General features: G+C 47.5%; 1 protein-coding gene across 5 annotated transcripts in view; it reads right to left on the bottom strand.

Moving 5' to 3' along the window:
• Positions 1–12,761, bottom strand: part of TTLL11 (tubulin tyrosine ligase like 11) — a 225,907-nt gene that overhangs the window by 119,180 nt on the left and 93,966 nt on the right. For all 5 annotated transcript variants that reach the window (XM_059141423.1, XM_059141424.1, XM_059141425.1 and 2 more), the window contains 2 exons: positions 2,419–2,514; positions 1,544–1,659 (listed from right to left, as the gene is read on the bottom strand). In XM_059141423.1, the coding sequence (XP_058997406.1) occupies positions 1,544–1,659; positions 2,419–2,514 (212 nt within the window). The remainder of the gene's footprint in view (positions 1–1,543; positions 1,660–2,418; positions 2,515–12,761) is intronic.

The raw sequence follows: 12,761 nt of genomic DNA, 5'->3' as shown, positions 1-12,761 counted from the left end.
CAAGGTCATCTTTAAAGAGTTGCTCTAATGTGCCACACTGACATGGGGCAGCCCCCTGCACTTCCCCAGAGTGCGGTAGGTCTCTGGAGGACTCATCTCCATCACGGAGATCAATAACCCTTGGAGAGTCTATTTTCAAGGAATGAGGTTTATTGCAATTAATCTCACCAAACTGCCAACAACCTGCCTGGTCGCGCTCCCTGCCGCTATGCTATGGGAGCCACGCTGGGCGTGCACAGGACCCAAGAGGATGCCACTTTGCAGCTTTAATTGGTGGGACCCGTGCCTTGCAGGACGGGCTCTGTGGACAGCAGGTGAACCTTCTCAGACAAGTCCCGCCAACAGTGGCACTCTGCAGTGGAGAACACTCGGGAGGGGCACTCAGCCGAGCTGGCACCATCCAACCCGACTCAGCATTAAGATCAACACTCCTCTAGAGCGACAATTCCGGCGGGGCAGCGGCACTCCACCTCGGCCTCTTGGGAGGATCCCCTAGGGGACCCAGAAGACTCATGCAGCCAGGCCTCCAGTTCAGGCTAATTAAAACCAGTGTCTCTAGAAGTGGGGGCCCTCACACCGGTATTTATGAAAGCTCTCCAGATGGTTCTAATGCGCAGCCAAGGGAGAAGCTCCATCGCAGAATATTCTAACGGTATCTCGGCATGAGCCCAGTTGGTGAGGCGCTGCGGTGTGGGAACCTGCAGGACACGCCTGGCTTAGGAAGGGGAAGCCAGTGTTCCTTGCAGTCTTGAACCTTGCAGCTGACAAGAGCTGCATTTGCGAGCATTTAGGTCAATCTGATTTGCCGGGGGTGGGGAGGGGTGGCGGGTAAAGAATGCTATTTGAAATGCTTGTCTTTGATTTTTCTGCCTCAAACAAGCGTAATGATATTTACTCAACCCATACTTTGTGAGAGCCAGGAACTTGGCAAAAACGTAACAAACAAAATGCCCAAATGAGATGCCATTCATTTCAGGGGTGATCCCCGGAGGAAGGAGCGGGGCATGTACTCCCACCAGCATTCGCGCCTTGGTTATGCGCCCTGGGGTGGGTGGAATGAAGGGGAATTATAATTGCCATAAAGATGAGAGAACTTCAGAACTTCCTTAATGTGGCGCTGTGAATGTTGAAACAAAAAGCTTATAATGCCAGAGTGTAAACGTCACAAAGAAGGTAAAAAGAAAATGATCTTTATCACGTTCAAGTGACCTGTGGTCTCTCCCTAGGCTTGAGCATTTCCAAGAGAAGCACTCTGTGAACAATGGTGGGCAAGGGGGGAATGGGGGTTTTTGGAAGAGAATCTCCAGATTCAAATAACAATCAGCTAAAAATTCATAGCTGAATCCCAAATGTCGGATTCATATACAAGTCTCCACCTCCTGATTTTAAGTCACCGTATTTGGAGGCGATGACCATAAATGAAAATAGGATGGGTTAGACGGTTTCACAGGTACATCTCACCATGCTACGATGTTCCAAGAACCGAGTGGCTAGGACACGGGGAGCAGAGTTGATAGAAATGAATGATATAAAAAATACTTACTGGTTCTCTCTTTTGTTCTTAAGTGGGTCCATGAGGCGTAGCGTGTCTCTGATCACAGCCACCTTCACTTCCTCGTCGACAAGGCTGGGGACATTTTCGAACACCCCTGGAGAAAGCTTGAATGGGTAAGGATTCCGTGTTACGGCGGAGGGAGTGACTTGGTACCAAGAGCCTATCCTCACCAGCTCTACTGGCTGTGCTGTTAGGTTTTGCTCATATCAATCTGTAGAGGAGAATTTTTTAAAAGGCTCCCTTCATGCTACTTTTACAATGGCAATTTCCTTTAACAAATCCGCAAAAGACATAAAGGGGAAAACGTACATAAAGAACACTAGGTTTATCTAACCATCAAAATCATCCATGCTCGGTGTAGAAAACTTGGAAATATAGACGGGGCTGAGAAAATTAAAAGAACCCAAAACCCAATATTAGTATTGGGTGTATTTCCTTCCAGTCTTTTTTATGAGTTTTTTTTTTTTTTTTAAGGGTGGGGGGAAGAAAAATAAAACCACTGTTAAATTGTACTATTTATTTTAGTGACTCGAGTATGTCGACATGGCTAAATCATATTCATAGAATTTCAATTAGCTCATCTCCTGAGGCTAACTAATTAGTTCATGTCAAAACTGATGGAAAGGCTCAGCTGCTTCTGTGTCTGCAGACCTTAAAATCGCGAAGAACGGCATGCTGGGAAGTTACCATGGGTCGGAAAGGTCTTATATTTATAGACGCTGCTCAGAGCTCCACCAAGCTGAAATTATTCAGACTTGGGCAGAAGTTTGCTGGGCCAGGCTGAGGATATTGAATCTCGTTGAGCCAAGCAAGCACCAGCGGCGGTCGGGCAACATATTCAAGGAGACAGTCCCAGTACTTACTTCTTGCTCGTGCTCGATTCTCATACTGGGGTTCGCGTTTACTTCAAGTAGGATAGGCTTCAGGTTTTTCATCAGAAGAATGTCAAAGCCTAGAATCTGGGCCGGATAAACAGAATTCAGGATTACTCCCTCCAGCTCCAATTTCTTTTCAAGAAGTAGGCTCATTAAGAGGACGGTAAATTTGAACCTTGCCCCCACCTTGGGCCTGGACCCTGGCTTCTCTTGACCACTGCCTCTCTTCCTCTGGGTGGACTTGTCAGGCCACATAAACAGCAGAGCATTTTACAGGAATCTTGATAATGGGACAAGTTCTCATAATGCATTTCAGCATTCTCAGTGACCTCTCTCTTCCTTAACAGGTTTTTTATTATGTTAAGGATCAGTAGTGCTCCATCAATTTCTCCCTCACCATCTGCTCTCCTCTATTAAGTTGCTCCTCAGCTAGATCTCAGAAAACCCAAGGCTGCTTTTCTTAAGCTCAGCTGTACCTCAGTATCCCTGAAGGGCCCTAAGCACACACCTCCCCCAACCCACACGTGGGAGTCAGAAGCCATCAGAGTGGAACCCAGGCAAATGAACTTGGAAAAACAACTCCCCACCTGCCCAGGTGATTCTGATAGACCCTCTCAGCTAAGGAGAAGGGAATATTTATGAGGCACCGTTTACTATACAATGCACCGATTATGTAATATCCTACCATAATCTCACTTAATCTTCATGACAGCATATTTGAGGGAGGGATCCTGCTCTCCATTTTACAAAAGCAGAAGCTGATTCTCAGAAAGTCCAAAGGATTTCCCTAAAGACTGACCCCTCACCATTTACAAGATCCAGCGCAAGACGAAAATAAGGGACCCCTTGTTCCAAAAGTACTGACAATTGCACGATGGTGACCACAGAGCCTTAAACCAGGCACGGAGCCCTTCTGAGCGGGGAGCGCTGTGTCACTGCGCCCACACCCCAGGCTAACTCCAACACCATCTTCCTTAACGCCTGCCCTTCCTTCCAGCGTGCTGCTTCAGGGCGGGCTGTCTTCTGGCTTCTTTCAGTTCCTCACAAGCCCTAGGATGGGGTGAGCCACCCTGAGCATCTCACTCCCTCTGCCTGGAACAACCCTTCCCCTACATGACTCCTCCTGATCCTTGAGATCCCGTGTTCTAATGAGATCCACACTCGAGCCATGAGGACGTCAGAGTCTCGGGAGGGCTCTCATTAACTCTGCAGATGAGAAGGTAGAAAGCTTCTAACAGAATTGATACAGTCCCAAAGTTTCCAAAAAATTAAGTGGAGAATAAAGGGGAGGAAAAGAAAAAGGGACAGCTGGTGTCCCCTCCTCTGTGGAGTCTGGAAGAAAAGATGAGGGGAAATTCATTTACCTGTCTCTGTAGAACGTGCATTCGTTAGATGGTAATTATGAAACTGTAGCTTCATCCTTATTAATGAAACCAAAGCCTGAATGACCATTTTCGGGGCTAATTCAAAATGAGGTTATTCTTCAGGGAAAGGCCATAAGGACGAGGAGTTGGAAAAAGTCATCCTGACTCTATTTTTCTTACCCCGGTCACGAGAAGAAAGGAATGGAAATTCGGTAGAAAATGTTACATGCATTATAGATCCGCTGAATAATAAATGACAAGTGGCTGTGAGTGATGAGCCCTTTAAGAGACGCCGGTGACATCATCAGTTTAACTTCAGACCTGGGCTGAGGCAAGTGGTGTTGACGAGGCTACAGAGAGCAGCGGGCTATGGGGCCCAGGTTTATCATCCTTAGTCACCGACTGCTTTTTCCTCCAACTCAGAAGCTTAGACTCACTCTTTGTCAGCCTGATGGACGCTTCAATTCAATGCACAGTGGTTTCATGAAAATAAAGCTACAGAAAAGCCAGAGAAGGCAAAACCTGTCCGGCCATATTGACCTGCACCCACCAATGGTGTGGTATTTTCCAGAACCTATGCTTTGGTGCAGGCAGCTGAATATATAGGATCTTGTACGGAAATGCTTTGGAGTCAGAAAGACTGGGCTTCAATCCTACTTCTGTCTCTCATTCTAGGAGTGGTACTTAGCCTCACCAAACTTCATATCCCCCATCTGAAAAATGGGAGTCACGATAGCTGATTTGCAGGGTTAGCTGCTAATGGAAGCAAAAAGTATCTTGCCTTATAGGAGGTATCCCATATATGCTAGCTGCCTTTGCAGTTTCCTAGGGATCCTACCACCAAGAAATGGCAGGACGTGACTAACGGGGCTCATTTCAAATCCTAGTTCTGCCTTTAACTTGTGTAACTATAGGCAAGTTACTTAGCAGCTCTGAACCTGTTCCCCATCTGTAAAATGGGAATAAGAATAGTACTTAATTCATTCATGGAAAAAATATTTACTGAATGCTTTCCTATATCCCAGGAACTAATCTAGCTTCTAGAAATCGAGCAATGGACTAGACAAGTTCCCTCCCCTTATGGAGTTTTCATTCTAGTAGTGGGGGGACAGGACCAAATAAAGATAATGGTATGTAAAATATTTTGCACCGTGCCTGAAACACTGTAAGCATTTAAAGAAGGTCAGCTTTATTATATTTTTTTCACAAGTTCAAGGAAATACAATTTGGTTTCTTTTCAAAAGCGCAATGAAATGTGTTGCATCAGGAGATCTCAACAAGCAGAATAACAGACCCGAGAGGAGCTTAGAGTTGATCTAGTCATGAAACTCGGGCATGTTGGAGCTGGCAAAAAAATCAGGAATTTATTTGGTCCAGTGTTTTTCAAAATGGGGCTCTTTTCTGGGGAAGCACTGGGGAGGCCAGATCAAATTAACTTTTACCTATTTCATATACTGGGGACCCCAGAGAAAAAAGCCTTATATTTTTTTGAGAAACTATTGATCTAGTCTAACAGTCCCTTTATGCAGATCATAAACCTGCAGTTTAGAAAGGGGAAAACCTCTCTCTGGTTTGATGGCAGAGCAGGAATTGTCAAAAGGGGAGAAAGAGAGAGAGAAAGCGAGTGCTTTTCAATCACTGCCCCCTATGAGACTGGAGACAGCAATTACGGGTTGTACACTTCCTACTCCCAAGGAACTCTGGGGATTCCAAGCTCTCTGTCCTTCAGCCCTTCTAGAAGCCTCCAGAACAAACTGGGAACAAAAGGGCCCTGGGCCATTACTTGTAAACCACGCCAAGCCTCCAAGCTACCTTCCAATAAGAGGAGATTGTCTCTTGAGCCCTAGAACTACACATCCATCTGCATCCGCAGGAAACACAACTAGGAGGTTGGGTCTCCAATTTAGCATATTCCAAACTCACTAGCCTCTAAAATGGTCTCAGTGATCCCCACCTCCTGGTAATCTTGCCCTTGTAAAACCCCCTCCCCTTGTGTGTGAACTGCACCTAGTGACTTGTTTCTGAAAACAGCATAGGGCAGAAATGATGGGCTGTCACTTCCAATATTTAATTATAAAAAGACTGTGGCTTCCATCTTGGGATGTCTTCTCCTACTCTCTTGCTCACACACTCTGAGGGAAGCCAGCTGCTGTGTTGGGAACAGCCCTCTGGAGGTCCAGGTGACAGGAACCAATGTCTCCAGCCAACAGCTAGGGGGACCTGAGACCTAACCCCAGGCTCCTTCCCCAGTCAGAACTTGAGGTGACTACAGGCCTGGCCATCACGTTCACTGCAGCCTTTTGAGACACTGAACAAGAGGGAGTCCCCTAAGCCTAGGTTCCTGATCCACACAAACTGAGAGATAATAAATGTTTGTCAGTTCAAGCTGCTGAGTTTTGGGGAAATTGACTATGTAGCCATAGATCATTAATATACCTCCTTGCCCTAAAATTGACTCTGCCTCCTGTGCTCCTTATCCACCCAATTACACAAGTCAGAACTCTCTCCTTTATCTTTCATATCTAGCTGTTCACCAACTCCTGCTCAATGTATCTCCTGTACATCCTACCTCCTAAAGAACTTTCTGGAGCTGACCCGTCCTCACTGCTCCTGGCCTCCATTTGGTCTGCACCAGTTTTCACCTGGACTAATTTAATAGCCTCCCCATTTAGTTCCTGCTCTCCAACTCACCTCTCTAGATCATCTGGCACAAGGAGTTCCCAGGATATTTTTCTAAAATGTAGAGTTTTAACATTCCTCTGCCTAACATCCCTGCCTGCAGAATGAAGCCCCAGTTCCACGGCATATCCTACAAATTCCTCTACGACTTGCCATCGCTCTCTCATTCCAGCTTTATTTCCTCCGCCTCCCCTGCACATCTTGGGCTGTAATTGTGCTGAAGTATTAGTAATTTGAGGACTCTCTACTGCTCTCTGCCTTGATACTCTTCTGTCTGGAAGATGACTTTATTGACGAAGTATTTATTGAGCACCTAGTAAATAACTAGGTATTGTTCTAGGCACTGGGGATAAAGCAGTGAATGAGACAAATGATGTTTTACTATCCTGCCCTCTTGAAGCTTACAGTCTAGTGAAGAGAGAGACCACAGTAAGTTAGTGATTAAGGCCACAAAGAGTGTGATATGGTGGGCAAGAGGGGAGGGTTGGTGGTTTAGAAGGATGACCAGGGAAGGTCTTGCCATCTCATTGTCTTCTGACTTCCACAGTTTCTGATGAGAATAACTTTTTCATTATTCTTTGTTCCTCTGAACATAATGTATCTTTTCTCTCTAGCTGCTTTTAAGATTTTTTTTTAATCATCACTGGTTTTCCACAATTTGATTATGATAAGCTTTGGTGTGTGTGTCCTTCTTGGAGTTTCTTAAACTTCTTGGATTGCAGATTTCTAGTTTTTATCAAATTTGGAAATTTGGGGCCATCTCTGCAAATATCTTTCTCTATTTTTCTTATCTCTTCTACTCAGGGAACTCCAATTACACGTTAAAATACTTGATATTGTATCATAGATCAATGAGGGTCTGTTCACTTACATTTCCTGTCATTTTCTCTTTTCTGTTTCATTTTGAATAGATTCTATTGCTACGTCTTCAAGTTCACTGATCATTTCTTCTGTGGTATCTAATCTGCTAATCTCATTCAGTGAAATTTTCATCTCAGATTTTATATTTTCTTCTCTGGAATTCTTTTTAATAGCTTCCATCTCTCCTCTTCATTAAGCTCATATTCTCCTTTAAAATCTTGTGCACAATTATAATAGCTGTTTTAACATTCTTTTCCTACTAGTTTCATCATTTCTGATAATTCTGAGTCTGTGTGGATTTCCCCCCCGCTTGGTATGGGTTACCTTACCTGCTCTGTGGAATGTCTGGAAGCTGGATGCTGGACAGGAAAGGATGCTGGATACTATGAATGTTATAACGCTGAGTATCTGGATTTCGTTTTCTTTTAAAAAGGGGTAGGCTTTTTGGTAGTTATTTGCAAATTAATTTGATACCACCAAGGTCTACTGTTTAAGCTCCACTAGGTTAGGTCTAGAGTAACCTTCATTCCAGGGATGATTTAGTCCATTAAGGCATAACTTCTCTGGAACCTCCACTGAATGCTCCCAGTGACCACCAAGGACTGTCCACACCAGCTACTCAGAGCGTGAGCATCTCTCCTTGTTCTGTGTGAGCCTGGGAGTTGTGCAGCTTATCAGTTCACTGGTCACTCTTTGCCCGACTGTATGCATCAACACTCATACCGAGGTGGCCTAACACCCAGCAGTGATACGGGGATCTCTGCATCCCCAAGGAAGCTCTTTTCCTGTTCAGCCTCCTCCTTTTCAGCATTCTGCTCACAGAATTTCTGCCATCTCAAACTTCCCAAACTTTTGATCTCCATCTCTGCAGCTCATTGAGGTCACAGGGATTGAGTTCCCCATCTCTGTGTCCATGTCCTGGGGATTATTCCCAGATAGAAAGTTGTGGCAACCGTAGGGACTCAACCCCATTTCCACTCCTCAATTCCTCAGAGATCACAGTGCTGAGCTGCCTTGTTGTTCAAAGTCAGGAACACTTATTTCATGTATTTTGTCCAGTATTCTTGTTGTTTTCAGCAGGATGGTTAGTCCAGATTTGTTATTCCATCACGACCAGAAGCAGAAGTTTCAGGAGGTGATGCATGAATTGGGGCTGAATGAGGTGAGTGGGTAAGTCATCTGAAGAGCTAAGGAAGAGCATTCCAGGCAGAGGGGACAGCGAGCACCAAGGTCACTTGTGAACCACAGCAAAGAGTGAACAAGAGGGAGAGTGGGAGGAGATGAGGTCAGATAGGAAGAAAAGGAACCGATCGTGTAGCATCTTGTAGGCCATGGTAAGCGGCCAGGATTTTAAGTGCAATGAGAAAGCCATGGGAGAATTTGCACAAGGGAAGTAACTGGATCTGACATGTTCTAAAAGAATCATGTTGGATACAGAGAGCAAAATAGGCCATCAGCAGCAAGGGTGGGCAACGGGGCATTAATTAGGAGGCTATGGTGGTGGTACAAGTGCAAGGTGATGGCTGCCTAGACTGAGACAGTAGCAACGGAGCTGGTTAGGATGTATTTTAAAGTCTATTTGCAAGACTGGCTTATGTAGCAGACCTAAGAAAGAGGGAAAAAGAAGAAAGGATGGCTTAGGTTTTTGCTTTGCGTAACCAATCGGATGCTGCGCATTTACTGAAATAGGAAAACAGTGGCAAGACTAGGTGTGGGAGGGAAATCAAGAGTTTGACTTTGGACATGTTGAGCATGAGAGTCCCACTAGATATCCAAGTAGAAAATGGAAGGAGGCAGCTAAATTCACTAGCCTTGGGGCTAAGTGAGATCATTTAGGGAGTGATTGTCGATAGGGGAATTTCCTAAGCACTGAGTGCTGGGTATCTCCTCCTTCAGAAGGAGGGGCGCACAACCAGCAGCCAGCAAGGTGGAAGGAAAAGCAGGCCACAGTGGGAGTCCCTCGCCTCTCTCTGCTTGCCAAATTCTGCTTCATGCCTGAAGCTCCAGCTGCAAGAGCTCCTCCTCTGGGAAGCCCTCCCTGACTGGATCAGGCAAAGTTAATTACTCCCTTCTCTGAGCGCTCCCAGCATCCTGTAGAGGCCCTCCTCCGGCACGTAGGATAAGCAGTTGTGATCCCCAGGTGGCAGTCTTCCCTGTAGCCTGCGCCCCCTCAGGGACCATGTCTTACCCATGACCACCGCCCTACAACTAGCTTGGGGCTTGTCTCAGTGCAAGCCCAGGGAATATTCTAAAGGAAGAAAAAAGCTTATGTATCAGAAGTGGTCAAGGCGGCTTTACGGAGAAGGAGGGATTTAAGCAGCACTTTGGTGGAAGCACTAAATTCCAAAAAACCGTGAGACTGGCGAGAGCACGCCAGGCCAAGACAGAGGAGGACACATGGGCAGGCTCAGGAAGGCACAAATTACGTCTAAGAGGAGCTGCTCTGGGTGGCAGGACAGATGAGGCAACTGCGGCGAAGGAAGGTTAACTTCCAAGCTCACCTGGACGGAGGAGCTGGTATTAGCTCAAACCCAGAGCATTGGAGAGCAAAACCCAAGCCCTTGCATGACCACAAGGCTGCTTCTTCATCTCCTTCCTAGGGGGCGGGCGTCTGGGGCTAAAGGGGAACAGGAGATCAAAAGAACAAAGAAGGAGAAGCAGCTTAGGTTTCAGGAAAGGTGTCTCCTCCAGACCTTTAAGGGAAACGATCACGAGCCAAGAGAAGAGTGAGACACAGAGCTAAAGGAAGATCGACACCCAGCCGCGGAACTGGGAAAGAATGTTCTTGAAAGCCAAGCTGGAAACCTTTTCTCTGTGTGTGTTTTTCTGCCACATGAATCATCTACCCCCACATGGACCTGACTGCCGAAGCCAGGGTCACACTGCTGCCCTCAAGAAGACTGCCATGAGGATGTGTCGCGGGGGGCTGGCTGCGCGATGGTGGGGGGTGGGGGGTGGGGACGGGCAGACCGCGATGACAAGGCCGCCGGGTTCCTAGGCAACAGATTACAGGAAGGCTGCCCACAGCCTGAGCCGTGCCAGCAGCCGCTCCGGGCCACCACAATTTCCCGAGTAGTTATTGTGGCTATGATTGGAAAGGGGTCACAATCACATGTTTAAGATAAATGTAATGTCGCTGGCTAGAGTTTATGTCCCGGAATGCGGCAATGTGGGCCCGGCCCAGGCGACAGGCGAAGGGGCATCACGACAAAGCAATCATTTCTCGTGCGTGCAAAGAACATTGTAGTTTGCAAAGCCCTTTATACTCTTTATCTCACATGCAATGGACAACAGCTCTGTGAGGAGGCTGAGGAAATAGGCACAGAGAAGTTGAGTGCCTTAGGTAAGGTCACACAGCAACTCCATAGCAGAACCACACCATTTCCCCCAATCTGTGGGCTTCCAAGTTACTTCAGGTATCTGAGACCCAAACTAACAAGTGTCTTATCAAGTGACTAGAATAAAGAAAGTAAGAGAGGACTCCAAGGTGGAAAGAAAACTAGTTATTTTCTTAATCACTTTGAATCTGACATGTATGGGAAACCCAATTTTGAACATCTAACACTTTACACCTTGTCGGAAGTTTTTCTCCCACAGTGCCTCAAGCTCCTCCTAGGAAGGCAGCTGGGGAAGCGGGTGTAGGTGATTGACAGAGAAAGAAACAGAGGCCCAGGGTAGTGAGGGAATTTGCCCAAGGTCACACAGCTGCAAAGGGGAAGAGTTCCTCCGTGGAGCATTGCTTCCAGTCCGGTGCTCATCCCCTGACTCTGGGCCTGGAAGCAGTTAGTGTTGGTCTAGCAATGGAAAACAGACATGGGGCTGTGGTTCCATGTGCGAGATGTCGTCTGTCCAAACCTGTGGCTCCCTCCTTGTCCACCCTCCAAGTCCCAACAGCCCCAGCCCCCGGTTCCACCCCAGTGGCTGCTCCATGCAGCCTGTCCACAGCAAGACAAGCGGCAAACCACTGCCCCTGGCCCTCCCGCCGGCCCTTCACTGTGCCAGGGCTCTGTGGCTTGGCTGGTCGTGCTGGGCCCACATGACTATCCTGGAATAGCTGTCACCGTCAGACACATGTGGCCTCACAGTCCCCCGGGATAACCCCTGGAGGCCTCCACGTTGCAACTGTCTCCTCTGCCCTAACCTTTTCATGGCTTGGGATCGGACCTGTTTTCTCCGGTCCTATCTCCAAGTTCTGCCCACTTACCCTTTCTGATGCCTTTAGCTCCCTACGTGATTGGCTGAGCTGGACATCCTACCTGGGAACCAGAGCCTGGGGTCCAAGTGCCTAAGGACGGATCTCTAGAGGACAACCATCCCTTCCTAGAACTGGCCACCGATTGATTTGCCCTTCAAAGGGTTCCACCGGCCGGCCCGGAAATCCTGCTGACTGGTGCCCAGGGGGAGCCACTCTTCTGGGAGCCTGCACCTTGGGACCAGCCTCCTCTTTGGCCATCAAATAAGCAGCCCCCCCATCAGAGATTCTGCTGCCCCCGCTCCGCCTGCCTCTCTCCTCCCTTCTTGTTCCGTCTTGCTCTCCTGCCACATTCTTGGATGGAGGACGAGAAGCAACCCAAACAAATCGTGTGTTTTGGTGTCGGCATAAAAACAGGTGCAAACGAAACAGGACCCAGCGGGACGCCTGGGTGGCTCAGTGGGTTAAGCCGCTGCTTTCGGCTCAGGTCATGATCTCAGGGTACTGGGATCGAGTCCCACATCGGGCTCTCTGCTCAGCAGGGAGCCTGCTTCCTCCTCTCTCTCTCTGCCTGCCTCTCTGCCTACTTGTGATCTCTCTCTGTCAAATAAATAAATAAAATATTAAAAAAAAAAAAAAAAAAAAACTTAAGAAAGAAACAGGACCCAGCAACCCACCTCAACATGCGGTGGAAAAGAATGTTGAGAAAGTCTGTTTACTTCATAGCAGCATTTGTATAAAGCTGCAACCCAAGCAAAACAAAGCAAGATAATGTTAGGGAAACATTCGTGCATACGAAAGGTATTTTTTAAGGCAGGGCGATGATAAACATAAAATTCCAGACACTGTGACCCTGGGGGCAGCGGTGGATAGGGAAATGGGCTGGGGACAAGCCCAGTAGCTGGTGCGCAGTCTTGGGTCGGGAGGTGGCACTTGGGATGCCCATTTTGCTGTTCTGCTCCAAAGCTTACGGACAGGTTCCGTGTGTTCTTTTTATATATTCACCTGCCACAGAGTAATTTTAGAGATGAGTAGGAGAGGGTCCCAGAGGTCCTCCTTCTTCTCATCAGCTCTGATTATCTGGTGGCAGGGACCCGGCTGTCTACAGAGTGTCCGGACTCCAGCCTCACCCTGCTTCACGGCTCTGCTCTCACTCCCCCTTCCCTTCCGGCCACGCTCTGGCTTGGGCTACCACAGTGTGGCCCCGGCCGCATCGCTCCCTCGAAGACCATCCT

The sequence above is a fragment of the Mustela lutreola genome, chromosome 12, assembly GCF_030435805.1.
Source record: "Mustela lutreola isolate mMusLut2 chromosome 12, mMusLut2.pri, whole genome shotgun sequence".
NCBI lineage: Eukaryota > Metazoa > Chordata > Mammalia > Carnivora > Mustelidae > Mustela > Mustela lutreola.
This window is presented reverse-complemented; position numbering and strand designations above follow the sequence as displayed.